The sequence below is a fragment of the Heteronotia binoei genome, chromosome 8 (assembly GCF_032191835.1).
Source record: "Heteronotia binoei isolate CCM8104 ecotype False Entrance Well chromosome 8, APGP_CSIRO_Hbin_v1, whole genome shotgun sequence".
NCBI classification, from domain to species: Eukaryota; Metazoa; Chordata; class Lepidosauria; order Squamata; family Gekkonidae; genus Heteronotia; species Heteronotia binoei.
In genome coordinates this window covers 30749784-30776646 of record NC_083230.1, presented here as the reverse complement: position 1 = coordinate 30776646, position 26863 = coordinate 30749784, and the positions used below count along the sequence as shown (strand labels likewise).

At 43.9% G+C, this 26863-nt stretch overlaps 1 protein-coding gene across 1 annotated transcript in view; it reads left to right on the top strand.

Moving 5' to 3' along the window:
- TES (testin LIM domain protein) overlaps positions 1-26863 on the top strand; it is a 56055-nt gene that overhangs the window by 12302 nt on the left and 16890 nt on the right. The window contains exon 2 of the mRNA XM_060244859.1: positions 11063-11148. Coding sequence (XP_060100842.1) covers positions 11063-11148 — 86 coding nt within the window. The remainder of the gene's footprint in view (positions 1-11062; positions 11149-26863) is intronic.

Below are 26863 nucleotides of genomic sequence, written 5' to 3'. Positions count from 1 at the left end.
CAGAGGGCTCACCTTGGTTCCTTGTTGAAAAGCTGCCATTTTCATACCCAGCAAAATATATGGCTGTGCTTTTTTTCCATGTCTGTATTTAATGTGCTGGCCACCATGGTCACCATAGATGATACTGGGTGACAGTGTCTTGGGATTTATTTTAAGTCTGTTCATTAGTTTATTTAAAACTCCAGTAACAGCACACGATTTCAGTTGATGGGTTTTTTCATCTAGCACCGTATTTTTTGCACCATAAGGCGCTCCGGACGATAGGACGCACCTTCCTCCTGGGGGGCGATCCGCTGCCTCCAATCCCGGCGCTTCCTCCGTGCCTGCCTGCCTGGCTCCAGCTCTGACGCTTACGGCAAGCGCCAGGATCGCTCCCTCTGCCCTCTGATCCCGGCGCTTGCTGTAAGCGTCAGAGCTGAAGCCAGGCAGAAAGGCACGGAGGAAGCACGCTGCCCCCTCCACAGCCGGCGCTTGCAAAGCACTGGGTTTGTGGAGGGGGCGGGTGCTTCCTCCGTGCCTGCCTGCCTGCCTGGCTTCAGCTCTGATGCTTACAGCAAGCGCCGGGATCGGAGGGCAGAGGGAGCAATCCTGGCGCTTGCTGTAAGTGTCAGAGCTGAAGCCAGGCAGGCAGGCAGGGAGGAAGCACGCTGCCCTTTTCACAGCCGGCGCTCGCAAAACGCTGGGTTTGCGGAGGGGGCGGGTGCTTTTTCCATGCCTGCCTGCCTGGCTTCAGCTCTGATGCTTACAGCAAGCGCCGGGATCAGAGGGCAGAGGGAGCGATCCTGGCGCTTGCTGTAAGTGTCAGAGCTGGAGCCAGGCAGGCAGGCACGGAGGAAGCGCCGGGATCGGAGGCAGCAGATCACACACACCCCCGGAAGGTAGGTACCGGTACCTTCGCTCCATAAGACGCGCACACTTCCCCCCCACACTTTTTTTTGGGGGGGAGTGCGTCTTATGGTGCGAAAAATACGGTATATTGTCTATGTCTAGGTGGATCTAGTATCTGTACCTCCCCCCAACACACACATGCATTTGAGTTGCTGTAGGAAGAAACTGAAATTTTACAAATTCTAATATTAAAAACCACAAAGCTTTGACTCCCCAGAAGCATTGCAAGTTGATGAGAATAAGGTTTCTTTTTCAAATGCTAGACTAGCCTGTAACCATTTAAAACACTTGGCTCTGAAGTAATATTTTAGTCATGAAGGCATTGTGAAACAGATGCCTTCAATCAGTATATTTGTAATGTCTGTACACAGGCTGCCTTGAAATCAAGCTAGGCATGTTTGAAATGCCAGACTTTTTAAAAAAAAAAATAGCCACTGACATGCAGAAAGCTCTTTTGGCAACATGTCAAACGACCTCTGAATCTTTCTTTCTTCCAGAGTTCCATTTATGGAGAAATTGATTCCATCCTCTTTTTAAAAACATAATGCAGGCCAATTTGTTACAGTTTTGAATATATTGTTTGATATTCAGTCAGAATTTGACAAAAGTCCATCATGAAGTATTATTTCTGCATTTGCAATGCATGCTTTAGGGAGAGTGAAAATAGTTGTTGTGATTATTATAAAAATAAACTGCCAGCTGAAGTCTACTAGTCTTGAGGCTTTTAAGGCAGCCAGAGAAATAGATAATATATGGAACCCATTGACTGCCTTCAGCGGGACTTGTTCTTAAACTCCAGTGCAGGATTTCAGCCCATCTCTCATCTCAAGAATGCTGACCAGATCTTTTCTACTGAATAAATCCCCTTCTAAGGCACTGTATCAAAATCTGAGTACTTAAACAAGGTACCAGTAAAGTTAATAAGTGAAAATAAAACTCTAAAGCATTTAATTTTGGTTGCAGCCCTAAGAACACTTTCCTAGAAAGTATCACTATAAATTCTATTAGCTGATTGTTCTTAATCTCAGACTGTATGTTTTGTCTGTCCTTATTTTATATTATGTCTGAGTATGCCAATAAAAGGTATGATGATGACTTTCCTAGAACTAAACCCCCATTGACAAGTTTATCCAGGTCTGCATTTGAATAATTTAGGGTTTTTTTATTTATTGGCAATCCTATTTGAGGTGTTAAATTGTGATCTTTTATGTATTTTTAATCATTGTTTCTTTATTTACATTGTAAGCCACCTTTAATCGTGCAAGGTAGAAATGCAGCTAATAAATGCAGTTTACCCTATGGAAATATAAGGATGCACCAGCTTTCAGTAGCTGAAAGCAAGATGTACTGCAACCCTAGTCTCTTTAAAAGGGAGCCTGATGTGGCCTAGTAGTCATGCTGCCTTTTATGAGAAACCTCAAATCTTTTTAAATCACCCCTATCTGGCCTAGTTGAATTTTGAAAGAAGATAAAGCCCTAAACTGGATTATTTTTTTTAATTTCAAAAAACACAATTCCTAAAAACACCCTTATTAGTGGGGCAGCCTATTTAGTGGCCCTAGCCAAACCAAAAGCACCCTCAGACTCCAAAAATAACTCTATAAAAACATGAAAGTGACCCACCCCACACAGCCCACACACCAACCCCCACACCAGCCAGAGGTAATTAAAAAAAAACAAAACATGACAGAAAGAAACTTAACTTTTAACCCCCACCCCCCCAAAAAAAACAGAACCAGGAAAAGGGACAATAGGACAGGAGGATGCAAAACCAGCAGCAACAGAGAATAGATCCAAACAGATCACTGAGAAAAGGCCAACAAACTCAACTGTTAAAAAAGTGACCTTTTTAACAATGAAAATTAGGCCAAACAGCCCTTCCCCCAAGAACCAGAAGAGAAAAGGAACAACAGCAGCACAACACAGCAGCAACAAATCAAACACAGAATCCTTTTAAAACAGTAAAAAAACTTGACTTTTAACAATACAGGAACTTTACCAACCCCTCCCCCGCAAAAAACCTTCACCCTAATCCCAAGAAATCCAAGCCACCCAAATCAGGAAAAGTAAACTAAAAGATATGGGCAATTGGCAAACCCCCCACCCCCAGCAGAACCCCCTAACCCCAAATAAGCTACCTAGTACTCACCCACCCAAATCTGGATAAGTAAAGGGACTCTGAGTCTTAAAAAGTCCTTTTACTAACTAAAATAAAAACAAGAACCCCAAGACTGTCTTACCTTATACGTCTTCTCTTCTACAAGCAGGTCAGGCAAGGCTGAGAGAGAGCAGCAGCAGCTGGGGCCAAGGGCCAACGCAGCACAGTCTCTCTCACACACCAACACAGCAGCAGTGGAATGGAGTCCAGCCAGGCAGACTCCTTAAAAAGGTTCTCTGGCCCTACACAGAGCAGTTTCAAAAAATACCACTGCTCTGTAGACTTGCCAATCCCCAGGTCCCAGCGGGGGTTCTTCCGCTTTCCCAGACTCCTTCCCGCCTCCAGTCAGCTGGCCGGCAGGGGGAAGCCCCGCCCCCAGAGGACCATGTGCCTTTCTACCTCTGGAGGCTTCAGTCTCCGATTGAAAGGCTTCCTCTTGGGATGGTGTGTCTTTGTTACTTTGAAGAAGTTGGCAGCAACTCGTGAGTAGAAAGGCCAATCCCTCGCTTCAGAGTCGCCAGAAACGGGGCGGGGGGGGGGGAGGGAAACGTCTGCTGAGCACTTCATTATTCCCTATGTGGAGATCGATTCTGGCTCCACCCCCAAAGTCCCCAGATATTTCTTGAATTGGACTTGGCAACCCTACTGCTCCATGATTGGCCAGAGAACACTGTTTACTTGGATACGCAAGTAAACAAAAAAACAAAAGAACAACAATGTTGCTGATGGCTGGGGGATTAGCCCAGCCATCAGCTACACAACAGCCCTGGAAAGCATGCATTTGCAATGCATTTTGCAAATGCATGCTTTGGAGTGGCTGCTGGGGCTCCTCTCCCCCTCCCTCCCTGATCCCAGGGAGGCTATGGGAGAGGCAGGAAAAGGCTTCCAAAGCTCCTTTCCCACCTTGTCCATGGACGTCCGTATACTTCCGAATCTCTATTCGGAAGTATATGGGGAGCCGTATACAGTTCCCGTGTAATGAGTCCCAATTGGATTCAAAAGTATACAGTGCCGCATACTTTCAAATCAGGGGTGATTCTTTGATTCGGCTGAACCGAATGCACACCCCTACCACACACCCCTGATGTAGCCAATGCTCTAAGAGCTTACAGAGCTCTTCTTATAGGGCCTACTGTAAGCTCTTGGAGGATTGGCTACATCAGGGCTGTGTGGCCTAATATGCAAAGGAGTTCCTGCTACAAAAAAGCCCTGATTATATCATAAATATGAGATTTTTTCCTTGTCTTCAGTGGAAACTAGGGTCCATAGGAGGTTGGGTCAGTGTTAAAGATGCCTCAAATATCTTGTTACTGCAAGGAACTCTGTACTTGCTCTGGGGAAAGTGTTACAACCTAGGTAATATTCTTAGGTGAGTTAGATCACTTCTTATTTGAAAGCTCTGTTATGTGTTACTGTGTGCCTTTTCTCTGTATTTTGTTTTGCCTCCTTTCCATCAGTTTTTTTTAAAAATCCAACCACCCTTTTCCTTTATTCTTTCCTGTACTTTATAATAAACTTTTAAAACAGACCTTTTTTGGTTTTGCTTAGTGCAATCTATATTTCTGGGATATTTCTCATAATATATTTCTCACAAGCTAGTTCTCACAGGCATTACCTAGTTTGCTCCAAGGGATTTTTCAGGATTTCTGCCCAGTTACTTCATTATTGGTCCAATACTGTGCTAGAAGGATGCCTTCTCAGCAGGTCAGTCTCAGGGGTGTCAAACATGCATCCTGCGGGCCGGATCCAGCCCCCAGAGGGCTCCAGTCAGGCCCTCCAGCAATTGGCTGTTGTCTGCTTCCTTCTCCCTCACCTCCTTTCTTCAATCACCATTTTGTGTTTCTTCCCTGATAAGCCAGCCAGCAAAGCAGCCTCTCCACTATTTCCCTCTTCCCCCTCCCTTTTGGGGAGGAAGGAGAAACGTCAGCCAATGAAGGAGTTTGGTTCTATAGCTCTGCTGTGTTGATTAAGTTTGCCAGGCTCAATCACATGTAGGGTTGCCAATCCCCAGGTGGGGGCAGGGGATCCCCCGGTTTGGAGGCCCTCCCCCCGCTTCAGGGTTGTCAGAAAGCGGGGGGAGGGGAGGGAAATGTCTGCTGGGAACTCTGTTATTCCCACGGAGATTTATTCCCATAAAAAATAATGGAGAATTGATACACGGGTATCTGGGGCTCTGGGGGGGGCTGTTTTGGGGGGTAGAGGCACCAAATTTTCAGTATAGCATCTAGTGCCTCTCCCCAAAATACCCCCCAAGTTTCAAAAAGATTGGACCAGGGGGTCCAATTCTATGAGCCCCAAAAGAAGATGCCCCTATCCTTCATTATTTCCTATGGAAGGAAGGCATTGAAAAGGTGTGCCGTCCCTTTAAATGTGATGGCCAGAACTCCCTTTGGAGTTCAATTATGCTTGTCACAGCCTTGATCTTGGCTCCACCCCTAATGTCTCCTGGCTCCACCCCCAAAGTCTCCTGGCTCCACCCCCAAAGCCCCCAGATATTTCTTGAATTGGACTTGGCAACCCTAATCACATGGCAAGCCTCTCTTCCTTGTAGTGGCTGAGGCTCCTTTCCTTCCTCGTACCTTGGTGAAAGAAAGAAAGAGCTTCCTTTGTCCAGTTCCCGCCATCGGGAGAGATACAAAGAAAGCACTTTTAAGACCAGTGATGTTTTATTGAAGGTATGACCTTTTTGCCTTGCTACACAGGGAGAGAGAGAGAGTTTTGTTTGGCTTGCTATGAGTGTAATTGGGTTCCTTTTCTCTTTTCACTGTATTCATTCCCTCCAGTCTTTCTCGATAGAAAAGCATGTGAACTATTTAGAAGAGAAATAACAATAAGCCAGATGTGCAGATATTAGGCCACACAACCCTGATGCAGCCAATCCTTCAAGAGCTGAGAGAGTGTGTCCAGCCCAAATTTACCCAGCAAATTTTCCTTGATTTTTCTTTCCTTTAATTGGGAATCTTGAACTTAGATTTCCCACATAGTAGGCTGATACTGACCCCTGTACATGGCTGTCTCTCTGTTCTTGCACTGCCACATAGGAGCTGTAGTTATTTTTCTGGGGAAGACTATAGTTTTGTAGACAAGCACATGCCCTCATTCTTTGCCATGGTGCCCTCACATGTTCTTGACCAGCACATGAAGCAACTTATGTACAAAAGCTCACAATGCCCAGCTGCTTCATGTTTTCCTCTGAGTTGTAAGCTCAAAGCATTGATCATGAGATCTCTGTAATGAATGTCAATAAATCAAAAGTGGGTTTGCAACTTACAGATGTGCACATCTGAACAACACCAGAACTGCGTATTAAAGATTGGTACAACACAGACATTGTCTGCAGTTTTTGATGCAATAATCCATAGCAAGAGATAGCATTTTTCAGAGACTGTAAAACAAAATATTGCAAGCATGCTAATGTTCTAAGCATCTTTTATTTTAAGTAAAAAAGCCCCTTTAATTGTGTTTGTGCCCTTTATAAATTTTATATGTCCACTACCTGGCATTACATTTTATGACACACATGGCCCAGCCTGACAAGGTCTCATTTATGTCAAATCCACCCCTCATCACAAATGAGTTTGACACCCCTGCAGAGGCTTGGTGGACAGAAAGAGCTGGAGCCAGGCCTCAGATTCAGTGGGACCTCCTGAACCTTTCTGAGAGTTCCACCTCCTCCTTCTGAGAGTTCCACCTCCTTGTCCATTGAATAGTATGTGCAGCTGCATAACAATCCCTGGATGAGCTCCACCGCCTATTTTTCTACAAAATGACCTCTGGCTGGAGCTATAGTAAAACCCAATTGAAAGCCTTGGTAAGATCACACACAGAATTTTCAAGGAGTTACAGAAATCTGTGGTGTTCCAGTATGTTCTGATAAATCCTTCCAATGTATTAAGCCTTGGTGGTCTTTTTAGAGTCTTTTATGTAACATGGTCTGTCAATAATGTCGTTATTATTGCGAAACCCACCACCTTTACAAAACCTACTACCTGTGGGCAAGGAGCAGGATTTCCTCATTACTCCAAAGGAGTCTCCATCCACCAGAGGAAACTGAAGGACAGTACATGCAAAGAACCTGGATGTCTCCACATGGTGTACTCCAAGGTTTCCCAAACTTTGCCTTCATTGAAAAGAATGAGGCTGGGTGAGTGGGCATCAACATGGCAGATGAGGTTCAATGTGGCCAAGTGCAAAGTAATGCACATTGGGGACAAGAATCCCAGCTACAAATACAAGTTGATGGGGTGTGAAATGGCAGAGACTGACCAAGAGAGAGATCTTGGGGTCGTTGTGGATAACTCACTGAAAATGTCAAGACAGTGTGCGATTGCAATAAAAAAAAGGCCAGCGCCATGCTGGGAATTATTAGGAAGGGAATTGAAAACAAATCAGCCGGTATCATAATGTCCCTGTATAAATCGATGGTGCGGTCTCATTTGGAATACTGTGTACAATTCTGGTCACCGCACCTCAAAAAGGATATTATAGCATTGGAAAAAGTGCAGAAAAGGGCAACGATTAAAGGTTTGGAACACTTTCCCTATGAAAAAAGGTTAAAACGCTTGGGGCTCTTTAGCTTGGAGAAACGTCGACTGCGGGGTGACATGATAGAGGTTTACAAGTTTATGCATGGGATGGAGAAAGTAGAGAAAGAAGTACTTTTCTCTCTTTCTCACAATACAAGAACTCAGTGGGCATTCAATGAAATTGCTGAGCGGTCAGGTTAAAACGGATAGAATCACCAAAGGGTGATTAACATGTGGAATTCACTGCCACAGGAGGTGGTGGCGGCTACAAGCATAGACAGCTTCAAGAGGGGGTTAGATAAAAATATAGAGCAGAGATCCATCAGTGGCTATTAGCCACAGTGTGTGTGTGTATATTTTGGCCACTGTGTGACACAGAGTGTTGGACTGGATGGGCCATTGGCCTGATCCAACATGCTTCTCTTATGTTCTTTTCTGCTATCATTCTTGCTTTCTATTTGTTTCAAAATTCACATATTTTACAATAATGTCAATAATTTGGTACACAGTATGATAAAGTCAGAATGTGTCTTGGAAATTTTTACTTGTATAGATTCCAAGGGTTTATCATACAGCATTTGGTTCACAACATTTGTGTCAAAAACTTTAATTGCAGGTGGTATATATTGTCCTCCCTTTTGTGTAAAAAAACCTCCATAGTGCTGTTAGACTGTTCTTTGAGTTTTTCTTTTGATGTATTTTAATTGAACAGATCAAGAGCCAGAAGAATGACTGTTCCCAAATATTTGTAGCATTTGACCTGTTCTGTGCTATTTTCTTTTAATCATCCATCTGTCCTTGGTTTTCCATCTAGAAAATTTAAGCACTTTAGATTTATTGAAGTTGATTGTTCTTCTTTGTCTCAAAACTCAGTGCTCGCTTTAAACCTCTGAAAGTTAAGGAGAATACTACTATGTCGTCTGCATAAAGGAGAGTTGTAAGGGAACGTAAAGCCAATTTGGGATGGTGGTAGTTAGATATCACCTTCAAGAGATTTCTCTATCAAGTTAAAATAAAAATTAACCAAAATAGGAGCAAGAATACATCCTTGTTTGTCGCCTCTGGAGATGCCTACGGCTTTGGTTTGTGCATGCTGGGGTGGTGTGCAGGTCATACTAGTACTCTTGTGGCTCTTTAGGAATTGCAAATTTGGCTCTCCAAGATCCACAGATGAGTTCTACTGATCTAATAATAAAGACTTAATTTTCAATTAAGTCTTTATTATTAGTAGTATATGACACCATTAGATCTCTTTACTATAGATACAGAAGAATTACTGCGATTCTGAAGCACTGCTTGTGATTAGTTTGACAATACTTTATGGATTTGCCCTCTCTTTTTAAAAGTTCGGTGCCTCTGGCGAGCTGTGAAACAATAAGACAAAGCATGCTATGTCTGATGCAGGCAGAGCAGTACTGGATATCCTCATGTACTGCATCACAATGTTAGATAGGAAAAAATCAGGTTTATTCCATAAAGCAAGCTTCTGGTAGAAGGGGAATACAGAGTATATCATTGATATGTGTTCACCATGATCAGACATTTGCCCTTTTTTAGAGAACAATAATACTCTATTTTAAGCTAATCTTTAAGCTACAGAGCCCCATGGTGCAGAGTGTTAAAGCTGCAGTACTGCAGTCCTAAGCTCTGCTCATAACCTGAGTTTGATCCCCGGTGGAAGCTGGGTTTTCAGGTAGCCGGCTCGAGGTTGACTCAGCTTTCCATCCTTCTGAGGTCAGTAAAATGAGTACTCAGCTTGCTGGGGGGAAAGTGTAGATGACTGGGGAAGGCAATGGCAAACCACCCTGTAAAAAGTCTGCTGTGAAAATGTTGTGAAAGCAATGTCACCTCAGAGTCGGAAACGACTGGTGCTTGCACAGGGGACTTTTCCTTTCCTTAAGCTAATCAGCTCTTTTTCTCTTGCTCTTCAAATTTCTCTTGCCTTTCAAATTAAGCAATATCTTGTTTATTTTGAAATCTAACATATCCTGAATCTGAGCAAGTTTATATAGATAGGGTTCCCAGGCTGAGTCTGGCAACCAACCAGAGGGGTATGTGTGATGAAATGAGTGTGGGTGTGATATCACTGACAACTGTACATCACTTCTGGGTACAGCCTGGCAATGATGGGTCGCTCTAGGAATTCCCAGAGATTCTGTGGTGAACCCAGTGCTGATGCAGAGGATGGTGGCGGAGTGTTAAAATATTTTTTTTCTCCTGCCTCCACTGTGAACAGCAGCAGGTACTGGAGGCAGGAGGCCTGGCAACCCTAGATATAGGGTTGTAAACAACCATCTTTTTCACACAATTCCTCTGCTTACTCTAGTCCCAGCCCTAAGTGGCTTTTATCCATACAGGTCCCACAATTCTCAGCATAGCCTTTTGCCGCTTGTATCCAACCAACAAAGCAAGAGTTACTGTAGTATGCTTCATAGATGAGTTGTCTATGATTCACAGTGAATTTCTGAGTCATCTGGAAATATCTTGCTCTTATTTATATGACTGGATTTGGCGAAGCCAAATCTGACTGTGTTTGTGCTGATCTGACTTGAGTGTAAACTATAGTTTTGGACAGTAGCTCTTCCCTTTTTCTCCCTCTCTGCTGTTGTTAGATAGAAATGCTGCACACCACTTTGGGGCTTCACCCTTTGCTGCGTATAGATAGGCCTTGAATGGACTTTACAAGGGTCAAGTTACATTTGATTTTCCCACCTACAGCCTAGTATGAAACTTTTTTTTGTCTTCTTGTACTCTAACCACAATAACTCTCCTTTATTAATATGCTCCTTTATCCTGAGGTCTTGAGCAATTGACCTCAGTACTAATACAAAAAACGGTGGTCTGATACCAAACTTCTTAAGGAAAGGAAAGGCCCCATGTGCAAGCACCAGTCGTTTTTGATGTCGCGTCACGACATTTTCACGGCAGACTTTTTACAGGGTGGTTTGCCATTGCCTTCCCCAGTCATCTAACACTTTCTCCCCAGCAAGCTGATGTCACATCACGTGATGTCACATCACAACATTTTCATGGCAGACTTTTTACGGGGTGGTTTGTCATTGCCTTCCCCAGTCATCTACACTTCCCCCCCAGCAAGCTGGGTACTCATTTTACCGACCTCGGTAGGATGGAAGGCTGAGTCAACCCTGAGCCAGCTACCTGAATCCAGCTTCCGCCAGAATCAAACTCAGGTGGTGAGCAGAGAGTTTAGCCCGCAGTACTGCAGCTTTACCACTCTGTGCCATGGGGCTGCAAACTTCTTAAAGGGATAACTAAAATCCATTCAGTATAGACTTGAGGAGTGAGAGAGAAGTTGGGCAAAGCTTGCATTGAGCAACTTTTAAGCCATGCCAAATTATGCGTTACTTTTTTAATTTAATTTTTGTGAGGAGTGCTGTAAGATATCACTGATGAATTATCATGTGTCTTAAAGGAGAGATGAGACTATTATAGAACTAATACTTTTTGTGGGGCTTGTTTGTGTTTTTAGATGGGCTTAGGGCATGAAGAAGGATTTGGAGCTCTGTGCTTGAAATGCAAAGATAAATGTGAAGGATTTGAGCTACATTTCTGGAGGTAAGAAGCATTAATTTGTAGATACCTTTCGTCATGTCTTTCTTTTTTTTTCACCACCCCAGTAGAATGGACTTTCTTCACTTGGGCCAGTCACTCTTAAGATACAAGACTCATGAAAAGCACATTCCATAACTGTTAAACAATGAGCTAAATGTTTGGAAAATGTACATGCACAAAATCAAGAAATAAGTCTTACTTAACAGTCCATGCATTCCTTCTATTTCTGAAGTCTGTCAAGTTCTAAATGAAAATTCAGATCCAGAAAGTATGGATCCCTCTGCATCAGGCAGTGTTATCAGTATATACAGACTCAGCAGTCCACAACTGCAAATTCCTAATTTCTGTAATCCTAGCAAGTAGCTAGTTTTTCCTGATCTCAGGTTGTCTTCAGGATATATTGAACCAAGGTCATGTTGATAGAAAGCTGATTTTGTATTCTAATACAACAAGCTGATATTGACATCCGTATTGTACAAGCTCTGCATAAATTTCTATTCTCCTCACATACACAAATTAAAAACTGCATGGGAGGACCTTAGGTTTCCACCTCTGATGTCTAGAAATTTTCTGTATTTGGAATGGTCTGGGAGAAGGCAGCATGACACATTCCTTAGCACAATGTAAGTGCATCTGAAAGTAGTCCAAGTCCCAATGCAGACCTTACCAATCAGTTTTACATCAAAGACACCTATACAGTTTAGGGTAGGAATCTGGAGCATCTGGAGATCCCAGGCATGAACTGGACTGCTTAAGTATCAAGATAAGAGTCAAAGACACGTGGGATGTCTTCGAGTGTCTGCAATAGTAGCAAGACTCACAGCCTTTGGCCTGGCTTATCCCTGGCTATTCCTTTTCAGTGGCTCTTCCATAAGCAGCCTAGCAACAAGAGGTTTCATGGTCCCATTTGCTTATGCATGGGGCACCTTGACACTCTGTTACTGTGAAATTCTGGCAAAAGAACTGAAAACTGCAATAGTGCATTGTTCATATTTGCATTAGTTTCTGCTCCTGGGCTTTTTTTTTTTTTTTAATTCTCTTTGCAGTTCCTGCAAAACTGCTAATACCAAGTCCTTTAACTTTTCCCATCAAATTTGATAAATCAAATACCGGACCAGCATGTTACCAAATAGGCATCACTTCAGTCATGGCATAGTGCACTGAATCCTAACAGTACCTTCATATTTTGAGGTTGTGCAAGCTCAGTTCTTTTATTACTTCTTATTGTTGCATGCTGTGGTTTCAGAGAGAGAGCCACATTGGGACTATGATGATTTAGGTCTGGTCTTAGTGATTCTGGGGCCCTGGGAAAAGTCCAGGATGGGGTTCTAGAATCACAGCTGCTCACTGCTGGCCTGGGACCAAACTAGGGATGGCCCTTGCCCCCTGTGAGGTGGGAGGGAGCCACTGCTGCTGTCAGAAGCCAGCTGTTCAAACTGAAGGTAGGTAGGGCAGCTGCAAGCAGAGGTAGGAGCCTGTTCTTCTTTCCCCCATCTTTGTGGACATGGGCAGTCCCACCTTCAAGCATGACGCCAGGGTAGCTGCCCCTTTTGTCCATTAGCTAAGACCGCTCCTGCTGTGGTGACTCAGGATATGCGGGCAAGCCAGATCCTCCAGCACTAAATGACTTTGAACTGAAATTTTTGATCATTGGGGAAAATGCAAGCAAGTGAGGTTTAAATATTATATTTAAACAATTTCAAAGCTTTTATTGAAATAATATTTTGTAAAATTTTACAGATTATGTAGCATGTACTTCCCTTGGACTATTTAAATTTATAGGAAAAAACCTCTTTGTCAAAAAAGGCGTTTAATATATTGACATGCTAATTCTGGCTCACCATAGAACTGTGCTTGAGACCTGGTCCAATCATCTGTTTCTAGAGACTTCTTTAGCTCTGTTCTATGGAGATCTCTGAGACAAGAGAATTTTAGCTTTGATTGATTTGACCAGTACAGCAAATCAGGTGAAATCATAGCTTGATTTTTAAAATCCATCATTATATGTGTTTGTGGCTTTCTCTCTCCACACATGGTTTACAGACCAATTAAACATTCATATGATGTCTGTAACAATTCCTAGGGATTATCCCTTAATCTGAAAAAAAATATTAATTACAACTTTGAAACAGCCAAGATTGCCTAATATATCTGCTACAACATTCATTCACTATTATTATTTTTTAATGAAACCATTAATATTTATTTTTCTGAGGAAAAAATTCCATTTCTAAAGTCTTGGAAATTTTTGGATGGAAAAAATTCTGCTCCACATCTATTGATCACAATAAATGTATATAAATTGGATTTTGCATGAGAACTTCCACTACAACTACATTCCTTTCCACTAGAGGGGAGTATAGCATTTGTTGCAATATAAAACTTGCTATAACTAAGTTGTTTTATGAACTGAGCTGTAATGGAAGTTCTCTACATACCACTATGAGTATGGATATTTCTGTTGTGTGAAGTTCCAAGATGTTAATCTCTTATTGCACATGACCCTGGAATGCTAATGGAATAATCCTAGGGTTACCGTTCCCAACTGACTACATCAAACAAGTGATCACTATGACAAATCTCATTTTAAATACCCCTACTATTTAAGCTGTGACAATTGTTACTAACTATGAATATTCCTAACTTCCAATTCAAAAAGTTCATCAGTTTTTTTTTAACATCCCCAGAGAGGATGGGTACACAAAAAAGAGGACATCTGGTAACCCTAATAACCCAAATCAAATTGTGATGAGTTCTATGCAGCACAGCAGAAGAGGCATTGGCTCAAATTCTCCATGCTAGTGGTATCAGGAGCAAGTCTCAGTTATCTTAATCATTTTAAGAGTTGTATGCCTCATTTATTTTAACCCTTTTTCTCTCTGGATCAGACATTTTGCTGATAACCCCCCCCCCCGATGAAACTATTGTCCATGACAGTTGAAGCTGCCAAAAGCCCCTGGAGGAGGGGAAATTCCCTTGACTGCCCCTCACATATTTTAAATGAACAAGATCTTCTAGTCTTTGATGGAGCAAAAAATCTCTCTAGGAACCTATATAATAGCTTATTGGTACCTTGATTTGAATTAGCGAGTGTTCTCTTGCTGCAGGAGAGCACTTGTTGTCAAGCAAAGAGTTCAAGCAGGTATAGATTCTTGGAAAGTCCTAGCTGTTGCTAGAATGACAGTAATCCCCAAAAATATCTTGCTTGGACCAAATAGAGACCTGGGGCCCTCCAAAGCAGCCTAGAGCCTGGAGATTCTCTCTTGGTGGCCTGATGACTTCTGAATATCAGTGCTGCTAAGACATTTTTATGTTGAGTCAGATTGTTAAATGGGGTTCAGATTTAGGACAGCTAATCCTATTCTGCCCCGACCTGGTGGGGCCAGGCTAACCCAATCTCATTAGATCTCAGGAGCTAAGCAAGGTCAACCTTGACTAGTACTTGGATGGTAGACCACCAAGGAAGTCCAGGGTTGCTATGCAGAGGCAAGCAATGGCAAACCACCTCTGTTTATTTCCTGTATTGAGAACCCTATGGCTGCAACTAAATGGCCAGAAACCCAAAAGAAAAAAACCTATTCTCCATCAAGCCCAGAAATAGTCTGTTCAAAAGTAAATCCTATTTATTAAGTATTCCTAGCTCCCAGGAAAATATTCTTAGTATTGCAGCCATGACCTATTAATGAGTATGACCCTGGCCTGTCATACAGGGCAGAGCCAGTTTGGTGTAGTGGTGAAGTGTGCGGACTCTTATCTGGGAGAACCGGGTTTGATTCCCCACTCCTCCACTTGCACCTGCTAGCATGGCCTTGGGTCCGCCATAGCTCTGGCAGAGGTTGTCCTTGAAAGGGCAGCTGCTGTGAAAGCCCTCTCCAGCCCCACCCACCTCACAGGGTGTCTGTTGTGGGGGAGGAAGATAAAGGAGATTGTGAGCCGCTCTGAGACTCTTCGGAGTGGAGGGCGGGATATAAATCCAATATCTTCTTCAATTTTACTAATATGAAGTTGCCTATCATAAGAAGCCACTTCAATACCAGTACTTTTTTTTGGCCATCTGGTTGCAAAACTCTTTTGATGACCCTATGGGGTTTTCAAGGCAAGAAATGTTCAGTGATAGTTTGCCATTGCCTGCCTCTGTGTCATGAACTTTGTATTCCTTGGACATCTCCCATCCCAATACTAACCATGACTGACCCTGCTTAGTTTCCAAGGTCTGTCGAGATTGAGCTAGTCTGGGCTGTCTAGGTCAGGGCTGAATCTTAACACAAGGAGACAAGAATTCATTCAGAAAAGTTGGCAAGAGATGGACAATGTTTATTGTGTTTGAGAACAATAGATTTTAAGGTGAAATCCATCTATTCATAATTTTCAGTATATTGCAGGCATATCCAACTTTGAACAGGTCATGATTTATTTTTTCCGGACAAAAGTGCTGGTGATCTACCACCATGAAAATTAAATTTCAAATTAGTTTCAAATTAGATTTTAATCCACCAAAGTTGGGTTCCACCGCCCCCCCCCCTTTTACAATTCACCTTCTGTCATTTACTGGTAAACAAAATAAGCAAAAACAAAACAGAGACGAAGATCCAGAAAGAACTGCGAACAGTTTTTCTTAAATTTTTATTGTTATAACTTTCTTTAACTGTCTTAATAACTTTCTTTAACTTTTATTGAGTAATTTGTGTTAAATGTAGGTCAAGTATTGATCCAGGCTGATCTTGCGCAATCTTTAAAACTTCGCTCTTGCTAATTAGTGAGACGTCTGAGCCTGCATTTCATCCACCAGCTTTTTGAAGTTGGGTGAATATTGCGTGAGGGCCAGTCTCAGGGAATCCTAGAGATGTTTATCTGTCACGTTGGAACGCTGTGAATTCTTTGTCATTTTCAGATGGAAAAACACAGATTCACACAAATAAGTTGAACCGAAACAGGAGTGTACAGCTTCACTGCATCTTCTCAAGTTGGGAAATTTGTCTCTAGGCACTAGCTTCCAAAACGATTCTTGCTCAGCACAGGTCTTAAGAAAAATGTCATTTTTAAGGGTTACTATTTCGTTTTCAAGAGATGCCTTGTTCAATTAGTATTTTTTACTGATAGCAGCTGCAGTTTCCTTAATGTCCATACCTGCTTTGAATGGGTATGACAAGTACTCCACAACTTTTTCAATTCTTTGGAAGTCACAGAATCTTCTTTCGAATTCCTGGATAACAGAGCAGATTTCTGTCACATACTTCTCGTTCTGAAAAACAACATTTGGATATTGTCCCAGATGGTCCTGCATATTAGGAAAATGATCAAAAGTGTTGTTTGCAAGGTCAGTCATCATTAGCTCAAATTTGCTCTTGTAGGATGAAACTGTACCCATCATCTCACCAGTGCATTTGTTTTTACCTTGTAGTTCAATGTTCATATCACTTAGTTCGCCTGTAAAGTCAGCAAGAAATGCCAGATCACATAACCACTCCTCATCTTCCAACTCTGCTTTGTCATTTCCTTTCTACTTCAAAAACCTTCTTATTTCATTCAGCAAATCACGAAATATTTGCAGAAATTTGTGCCTACTTAGCCACCTTGCATCTATGTGCAAAATGATTTCCGCTGCCCCTTCATCAAGAGTAAGACTGAAAAGCCGTCTTTGAAGTGATCTTCCACGAACTGAATTTACAATTTTGAAAGTGATGTCCATGACAGTCTTTGTATTGAGTCTCTTGCTTGTCAAAATTTGCTGGTGAATGATGCAGTGGTAAGAAAGGAAATCTGGAAAGTCATCATGCTGTCTACAGAGGCCTATGAAACCGTTAACCTCACCTGTCATTGTTCTTGCTCCATCAGTAGTGATGGAAACAAGTTTATGCAATGGAAGATTACACTTTGTCACAAAAGAATGGAAAGAGCTGAATATTTCCTGACCGGTAGCTCTCCCTTTTAAAGAAATTATTCCAAGTAGTTCTTCTTTAACACTGAAGACCTGCCTACCTGAGGGACCGTCTCTCCCCATATGAGCCCCAGAGAGCTCTGAGGTCAGCTGGAAAAAACCAGCTGAATATCCCTGGGCCAAGGGAGGCCAGATTGAAGGCCACTCGGGATCGGGCCTTCTCTATTGCTGCTCCACTGCTGTGGAATCAACTCCCGGAGGAGGTACGGGCCCTACGATGCTTAGATCAATTCCGTAGGGCCTGTAAGACCCACCTCTTCAAAATAGCCTTCAACTAACGACAAGCCAGGAAGTGCCGTTGAAAGTGCCGTTGAAAATGCTTTTAGTTACTGAATTCTATTGAAGATCTAATGTTATAGCACTTTATTGTTAATGTTAATTTTAATAATCTGTAATCTGTTTTAACTATGATTTTATAAGTATAATTGTTGTATAATATATTTTATGTTGTGAGCCGCCCTGAGCCTGCCTCGGCGGGGAGGGCGGGATAGAAATAAAAAGTTATTATTATTATTATTATTATTCAAAAACCGTCCGGATAAAGACTAGTAACTGGGCTATGTCTCTTATGTCTGTAGATTCATCCAGTTGGAGTGAGAAAGCAACACAAACTGAAACATCCTCCAACAATTGTTCAGTTGTGTCTCCACACATCTTTTCTATTTTCTGCATGACGGTGTTTCTTGACAATTGTACATCTTGAACAGCAGCTATGATCTCTTTCTTATTCTTAAATCCTTCAAAAAGATTGTCTGCTGCTTCAAGAAAACAATCTTTTACAAATTCTCCTTCATTGAAAGGTTTGCATTTCTCTGTGATCAGGTTGATGACCTTGAAGGATGCCATAGTTGCATTGACCGAATGTGACATTGACTTCGCCATCAACTGTTGCTGTGCAGCCAATTTAGATTTAAGTTCCTTGAGCTTCAGTTTATGAATTTCACTTTTGGGTGGAAAATCAGCATCAAACTTATTGCTATGCAGAGCCTTATAATGACGCTCCAGATTACCCTTTTTGGGCAAGGATACAGCGGCGTTACAAAGCAGACAACAACACTTGTCTTTCACCATGATGAAGTAGTCCATTTCCCATTCATCATGAAAGTGGTAGGTTTTGCTCTTCTTTGGAACACTCATCTTCATTATACTGAGGTGACTGGGGTGCTAACACTGGCTAAATCTGGTCCCAAACTGTCACTGTCCCAAAGTATTAAAGATCAACAGGAACTGAAGACCTCTGAATGATGCCAGAACCACACATGCAGTTCTAAAAGTTAAAATAAGAAATCATCACACTGGCACCAATAATCAAATACCACCACACCAAACAATAATAAAAAAACCCCAAACACCTGTCCAGCAAACCATGAGTCCAAGTGGGGCTGGTGATCTACCTCTGACCCCTCGGCGATCTACTGGTAGATCACGATCTACCTGTTGGACATACCTGGTATATTGTCATGTTCTTTGTGGTTTGTAAGTGTGGTAAGCTAGTAAAATTAAGCTAGTAAAAATCAAATTTACAATGGAAAAAATCTGTCAGGCTATAAATGAAACCTGTTTTGGACAACTGATAAGGTCAGTAGTAGCGTTTCCATGACTTCATTTGAGAACCCGCTCCCCCCCCCCCGTGTTTATTTTGGTTTGCTCCATAATGAGACCACTTATCATAAGAACATAAGAGAAGCCATGTTGGATCAGGCCAATGGCCCATCCAGTCCAACACTGTGTCACACAGTGGCAAAAAACCCAGGTGCCATCAGGAGGTCCATCAGTGGGGCCAGGACACTAGAAGCCCTCCCACTGTTGCCACCCAAGCACCAAGAGTACAGAACATCACTTGCCCCAGACAAAGAGTTCCATCTATACCTTGTGACTAATAGCCACTGATGGACCTCTGCTCCATATGTTTATCTAATCCCCTCCTGAAACTGTCTATGCTTGTAGCTGCCGCCACCTCCTGTGGCAGTGAATTCCATGTGTTAGTCATCCTTTGGGTGAAAAAGTACATCCTTTTATCTGTTCTGACCTGACTGCTCAGCAATTTAATTGAGTGTCCATGAGTTATTGTATTGTGAGAAAGGGAGAAAAGTACTTCTTTCTCTACCTTCTCTATACCATGCATGATCTTGTAAACCTCTATCATGTCACCCCTCAGTAGACGTTTCTCCAATCTAAAGAGCCCCAAGTGTTTTAACCTTTCTTCATAGGGAAGTGTTCCAATCCTTTTATCATTCTAGCTGCCCTTTTTTGCACTTATTCCAGTGCTATAATATCTTTTTTAAGGTGCGGTGACCAGAATTATACACAGTACTCCTACCATCTATAATAATAATAATTTTCCTATTGTGGTGGCTAAATGGAGCTCTCCCATTGGTTTATAGGTGCATTCCATGCACTTTACAAATAATTGGTCCATCATGGCTCACTCAACATCTCTGACCTCCCATTGGCTGACTCTCCTGTCCCTGCCTACTGCAGGCCTGGGAATGTTGAACAAACCACCAAAACAGTCTTACCTCAGAGACAGTCACATCTCCATTTCTCCTCTGTGTCCTCTCTGTTAACTGGCCTCACTAAAAGCATCACCAGCAACAGACCTCTGCTGCTCCATCAACAGCCCACATAGATGGCATCCCAGCACACACAGCCTCCGAAGGCCACAGAAATAGCCAGGGAGTTGCTGTAGGCTTGCCAATCCCCAGGCTGCGAGAGAAGCAGATTCTATGGATAGGTTTTCTTTACTACAGAGACCAGCCAAAATTAGACGTGAAAATATCACATTTGCATTAGATTATACACCACATGTTTTTGCCATTCGCAACATTGTTTACCGACACTGGCATCTTTTATCTCAGATACCAGGTTGTTCTTCTTCTCTGTTTGTAGGTTTCTGACAGACTTCAGCCTTTAAAGACATGCTAGTGCATTGGGACAGGCTAAAGACTCTGGTGCCATCTACTGGCCCTTTGGGACATTACAAGTGCAGAGTTTGTCAATTGTGTTCTCTAGCTTTGTAGATTAAAGTGTTTACACCCCCTGGAAGTAACTTAAGTATTAAATTACCACATTTCAGTAATTGCAACACGTCATTTGTGGTGTATGCCATCTTGTGTAGATGTAATAAGATCTACGTGGATAACACGACTTGCCCCATTTAAGATGTGATTTTTTTGTACAGTGAAAGTTTGGCAGAACTTCTATCTCCCCTCTTTGACAAAGGATTTTGAAACGGCGTGACAAGTGTCAGCCGGCTTCAGGCTCCGTTCAAGGTGGACCTGTGGAGTCTTCAAAAAATGAACTTTTGATCACTTTAGTATGCAAGCACTTTTTGCACTCAGCACCTTATTGTGGGAATTGTATTCCACCTCTGGAGGCTTCAGACTACTCTGGGAAAGACTTCCTCTTGGGATGGTGTGTCTGTGTCTTTAAAGCTGAATGGGGGCAGGGGCAGAACAACATGGCTGCTCCCTGTGGCTGTGAAAGCAGCCCAGCCCAGACCCTCTGTTGGTTGCGCAATCTTTTCAGAGGTCATTTGCATAGGAAAGGTAAACTTGAATCTTTGGTTGCTCTGTGTTACTTTGAAGAAGTTGGAAGTTCAGCAACTCGTGAGTAGAGATGCCAATCCCCAGGTGGGAGCAGGCCCACCCCCAACGGGGTGGGGGGAGGAAAATGTCTGCTGGGCATTTCATTATTCCCTATGGAGATCGATTCCCCTAGGGTATAATGGAGAATTGATCTGGGGGTATCTGGGGCTTTGCAGGGGCTATTTTTTGAGAGAGGCATCAAATGTTCAGCATAGCATCTGATGCCTCTCCCCAAAATGCTCTCCAACTTTCAAAAAGATTGGACCAGGGGGTCCAATTCTATGAGCCCCAAAAGAAGGTGCCCCTATCCATTATTTCTAATGTAGGGAAGGCATTTAAAAGGTATGTGGTTCCTTTAAATGTGATGGCCAGAACTCCTTTTGGAGTTCAGTTGTGCTTGTCACAACTTTGCTTATGGCTCCATCGTCAAAGTCTCCTGGCTGCACCCCCAAAATCCCCAGATATTTCTTGAATTGGACTTGGCAACCCTAAGTTGCTGCCACCATAATGTGACTAGGCAGCAAGGCTTGGCCCTGCCGGGAGCATTTCCTGAGAGGCTGCCGTTCCTATCACTCCCTCTCTCCCTCCTCCTCTCAACCTTGCCCCAAGTCAGAGGCTGTTGCTAGACAACCAACTTCTGTCAGTAAATGGAGAGGCCTTTGGAATGGCATGCAGTCCACCCTCCAAAGCAGTTATTTTCTCCAGGATGGGGAGAGAGATACCCTTCACATGATCTGGACATTATACTTCTGTTGGTACAGCCCAAAATTATATTTGCCTTTTTAGCACTGCATCACAGTGCTGACTCATGTTTAGTGCATGGTCCACTAAAACCCCTAGATCCTTTTCACACATACCACTGCCAAGACAGGTCTCCCCCATCCTATAATTATACATTTGATTTTTCCTACCTAAATGAACTTTACATTTATTCCTGTTAACAATCATTTTATTTTTTCTTAGCCCAGTTTTCCAGCATAGGTGAGTTTTAATCATGGGATACCATGGCTAACTAGATAGGCTATGGAAGCCAGAGAGATGGTTCTGATCAGGCAAGGTAATCTGTGTGGCTGTTGTTTTGATCCATTTGAAACTGATCTCTGGCCTCTGGGGATCAGTTGTAATTCTGGGAGATTTTCAGGTCCTACCTGGAGTTTGCAAACCCTGTTCCCGAGAAGTTGCTTCAGGTCAGCAAATCTTCAACATGCTGTGCACAAACAGGGTCAAAATTACAAGACCTGAGCCATGCCCATCTGAGTAGTCTGAGTAGTCTTTATAGGAGTACTTCACATCTGTTTATTTTTGTGATTACTAACACTGTGTTATGGGGGAAACTGGGCAGTTTATTCTGGGCTCCCACAAAGCAGAGTCTACTGTTTCCTGTGGGTAGGTACCTTTGGCTCTGACAATGTCACATTAATAATAATAATAATATTTTATTTTTATATCCCGCCCTCCCCGCCAGGCGGGCTCAGGGCGGCTAACAGACATGGGGTCCCATGATTCACATTAAACAATAAACAATATAACAGGCATGGGAGTCCCATGATTCACATAAAGCATAGCAATTTAAACATTAATTACAAATAAGTTATTTAAAATACATAAAACATATAAAATAGGTGCTAAAATAATATAGTCCTGATGTATATGAGATGGCTAAATATCTGTTCGTTCATTATCAGGTTCTGTCTCAAATACCACAAGATGTCTCAAATGCCAACTGAAAAAGAAATGTTTTGCAAGCCCTGCGGAATTGGTTCAGGTCCCGCAGGGCTCGCACCATCTCTGGAAGGTCATTCCACCAGCGAGGGGCTATCACCGAGAAGGCCTGCTCCCTAGTGGCCTTCAGCCTAACTTCTTTTGGCCCAGGGATTGTTAATAAATTCTGGGAACCAGACCTCAGTGCTCTCCGGGGTACATATGGGGAGAGGCGGTCCTTTAGGTAGGCAGGTCCTCGGCCATATAGGGCTTTAAAGGTAATAACCAGCACCTTATAGCGAACACAGTAGACAACCGGCAGCCAGTGCAGGTTGCGCAGGTTGCGCAGCCCAGGCCGTGCAGGCTCCCACCGTGGTAGTCCCTCCAACAGCCTGGCCGCCGCGTTCTGGACTACCTGGAGTCTCCGTGTTCGGTACAAGGGCAGCCCCATGTAGAGGGCATTGCAGTAGTCTAACCTCGAAGTGACTGTTGCGTGGATCACAGTTGCTAGGTCGACGCGCTCCAGGAAGGGAGCCAGCTGCCTCGCCCTCTTAAGATGGAAGAAGGCGGATCTAGCAGTGGCAGCTACTTGGGCCTCCATTGATAGGGAGGACTCCAGTAGCACTCCCAGGCTCTTGACTTTGCGCACCGGTACCAGTGGCGCTCCGTCAAAGGCCGGTAAAGTAACCTCCCCTCCCGGTCCGCCGCGGCCCACGCAAAGGACCTCAGTCTTCGCCGGATTCAACTTCAGCCCGCTCAGCCTGAGCCAGTCAGCCACGGCTTGTAGTGCCCGGTCCAAATTTGCTGGGACATCACCAGCCCGGTCGCCCATCAATAGATAGAGCTGAGTGTCATCTGCATATTGATGGCAACCCAGCCCATACCTCCGTGCAATCTGGGCAAGGGGGCGCATAAAGATGTTAAACAGCATCGGGGAGAGGACTGCTCCCTGAGGCACTCCGCAATCGAGTGGGTACCTCTGGGACAGTTCCCCCCCAATTGCCACCCTTTGTCCCCGACCCTCAAGAAAGGAGGAGAGCCACTGTAAGGCTAGCCCCCGAATTCCTGCGTCGGCGAGGCGGCGGGTCAGCAGCCGGTGGTCGACCATATCGAACGCCGCCGATAGGTCTAACAACAGCAATACTGCCGAGCCGCCTCGATCCAGTTGCCATCGGAGGTCATCCATGAGGGCGACCAGGACTGTTTCTGTCCCATGGCCCGGGCGGAAGCCGGACTGGCATGGGTCTAGGACGGAAGCGTCCTCCAGAAATTCCTGTAACTGCACTGCCACGGCCCTCTCGATAATTTTGCCTAAAAAGGGCAAATTTGAGACCGGCCGGTAGTGTGCCAATTCGGCCGGGTCTGATGACGGTTTTTTCAGGAGAGGGCGGACCAATGCCTCTTTCAGAGGTGTTGGGAAAACACCTTCTGAAAGGGATCGATTTATAATATCCCGTATAGGATATCTTAGTTCCTCCTGGCAGGCCTTAATTAGCCAGGAGGGGCAAGGGTCCAGATCGCAAGTCGTGGAGCGTGCAGTGGCAAGAACTCTGTCGACTTCCTCCAAGCTGAGCGGGTCGAAGCAATCCAGAGTTGAATCCGAAGACACGCATTGGGCTTCGAGTCCACTTACTGCCTCCAAATTGGCGGGGCAGTCCTGGCGGAGCGATTGGACCTTATCCGCAAAGAATTTCGCAAAAGCCTCGCAGCCAATCTCCAATTCCTTAGCTTTAGAATTGCCTTGAGGCAATATAGTCAAATTCCGAATTATTCTAAATAATTGGGCTGGGCGCGAATTTGCGGATGCAATCCTAGCCGCAAAGTATGTTTTCTTTGCGGCCTTGATTGCCATCTCATAGGACTTCATAAACTTCCTATAAGATGTTCTAGTCGCCTCGTCACGAGTGCGTCGCCATTGCCTCTCTAGCCGTCTAAGGCCTTGTTTCAGCTGGCGTAATTCCGGGGTGTACCACGGAGCCAGCTTAATCCGAGGTCGCAGAGGGCGCCGAGGTGCGATCTCCTCGATGGCCCTAGAGAGCCGGCTATTCCAGGTCTCAATCAGGCCATCAAGGGAATCGCCAGAGGGCCAGGAGTCCCGCAGAGCCATCTGGAACCGTTCCGGGTCCATTTGGCTCCGCGGGCGAGCCATAATCGGCTCCTCGCCTAAACAGGTTCGGGGGGGCATATTTACGCGGGCCTTGAGGGCGAAGTGATCTTAGTTCCTCATTGATCATTAAGCATTTTGTTTAATTTTTTTTTTCCATTCAAAGAGAGGAAATGGTATACGGAGTGTAAGATGACACTGAATCTCAACATATACTACTGACAGAATGAGACCCATCCCTAACCGTGATTAAGTAAATGTTATACATTGTTTATGTGTAAAACAGAACAGATGCTAAATTGAAGTTTAAGTAATTGTTTAAAGCATTAATGTGAACTTGTGCTTGGAAGATGAAAGTGAACAACGTATAACTTAATCAAGGTTCTCTGTATTAATAGAAAGGCACCAGAGACTTTAAACCACTCCTGCTTTGGATGAGGTTATATTCTCCTTAAAAAGCCAGTTTTTCAGTCTGGGGGTGCTGTTTGACACAGCAATCACCTTCGAAAATCAGGTGGCTGCAGTGGTTCAGAGTGCTCTTTCCCACCTTCATCTGGCACATCCAACTGTGTCCATTCTTGGCTCAGTCAGATTTTGTCACAGGGATCCACACTTTAGCAATGGGCTGCACTTGAGTCTATCCTTGAAGAGCATTCAGAAGTTGCACTAATGCAGGGTGCTGCAGCATTTCTGGTACTACAGAAATTACACTGACTACCAATCCACTCCAAGGGCTAATTTAAGGTGTTGGTGTTGCCCTACATAGCTTGGTACTGGAGTATCTGAAGGACAGTCTTCTTCTCCTGCCTTCCTGCCTGGGAATTAAGATCCCAGGGAGAGGCCCTATTGACTGTCCCACCAATCAAAGAAGCTTGTCTGGTGGAAGGCCCGTAGCCAGGATTTTTCATTTGGTGGGGCCCACAGCCAGGATTTTCATTTAGTGGGGCACATTTTTATGGGGGTCTTAATTATTATGCTTTAAATAAATAAAGCAAACAAGTCATTCATCACTCAAAAATATTTCAAGATCCGCATTCAGCCCAGCCTCAGTGCATTGGTTCTGCTTCTAACAAATAAATTTGCCCAGCAAAGGGGGGGGGGGGGGACAGAGAGATTGTATTTCTCATACAACTATGAGAAATAACTGGCTGGCTCGGATTCAGCTGCAATATTGATCTAAGGAGCTTAGGAGGGGGGGAAGAGACCCTATGCAATTTCTCCTCTCTCCTTTTTTCATTTCTAAGTAAATACAATAAAGGAGGGGAGAGCAAAGAAAATGACAGGACTGGCCTCTTTCCCTCCCTTGTTTTAGCTCCTAGAATGCAGGAAAACTGGAGTGATGCCAAATACCCAAAACCTTCTGACCAAAACACATTGCTGCTCCATGGGCAACCTGGGTCCCCACCCACCATTACCCCCCTGCCTGGCAGTCAGGCAGTCAAGTTCAGACAGAGCCATGCGAGGAGAGGTGAGGCACTGTGAAAAGAGGGGAAGGGCTCTTCCTTCAAGTTACTGCAGCAGAGGAGAGAGAGAGAACAAGAGAGAGGTAAGGGAGGAGAGGCCAGAACAGAGAGAACACCTGCTGCAGTTGCTTGCCTCCTGCTCAGTTTCATGTCAGGCTGGAGGGGTGTTGTGATTGGAGCTTCAAAAACAGGAAGGCAGCAGGCAGGAGAATGCAGTGGTGGTGGTGGCAGCAGCCATGAGAAGATAGAAAAAAGAAGAGAGCAGGCAGGAGAGACTGTTCATAGCAGGACCATTTGTGAGGCAGTGGTGAAGATTAGATTAGAGTGGTGCTTGATTAGGATGGCAATGGTGAGCTACAGGGGACTGATTGATGGGACCACACAGGGGATTGATTTGTGGGGCCTGGGCCCCCAATGCTCCCTAGCTATGGCCCTGTCAGGTAGGCACATGAGAGAGGGCCTTATGGAACACCCTCCACCGAGAGGTACACCTAGCCCCTCACTCTTGATCTTCAGGAAGCAGTTGAAAAAAAGTTTTATTTAGGACTGCAGATGATGATGGTAATTTATTGCACTTGATTAATTGTCCCATCCCAGCTCCTCCGGGCTCTGGGCAATGTGCAACATATATCAGATATCATAAAAGACAACAACATGCAAGATAAAACAGCATAACAAATTCAATTTCAAAAGTCTTTTAAAAACCAAATGCCGCCCTATAAATTATTTATCTACCAGGGGAGGGGAGAGCTTACAAAAAGCATTTGGAGATGGAGAAGTGAAAGGTGCCAGCTGGACAGCAAACTCATTGCCCTCAGCCAAAAGCCTGATGGAATATCTCAGCCTTACAGGCCTAGCAGAATTGCATAAGATCCTGCAGGGGGAGGGACGGTGGCTCAGTGGTAGAGCATCTGCTTGGTAAGCA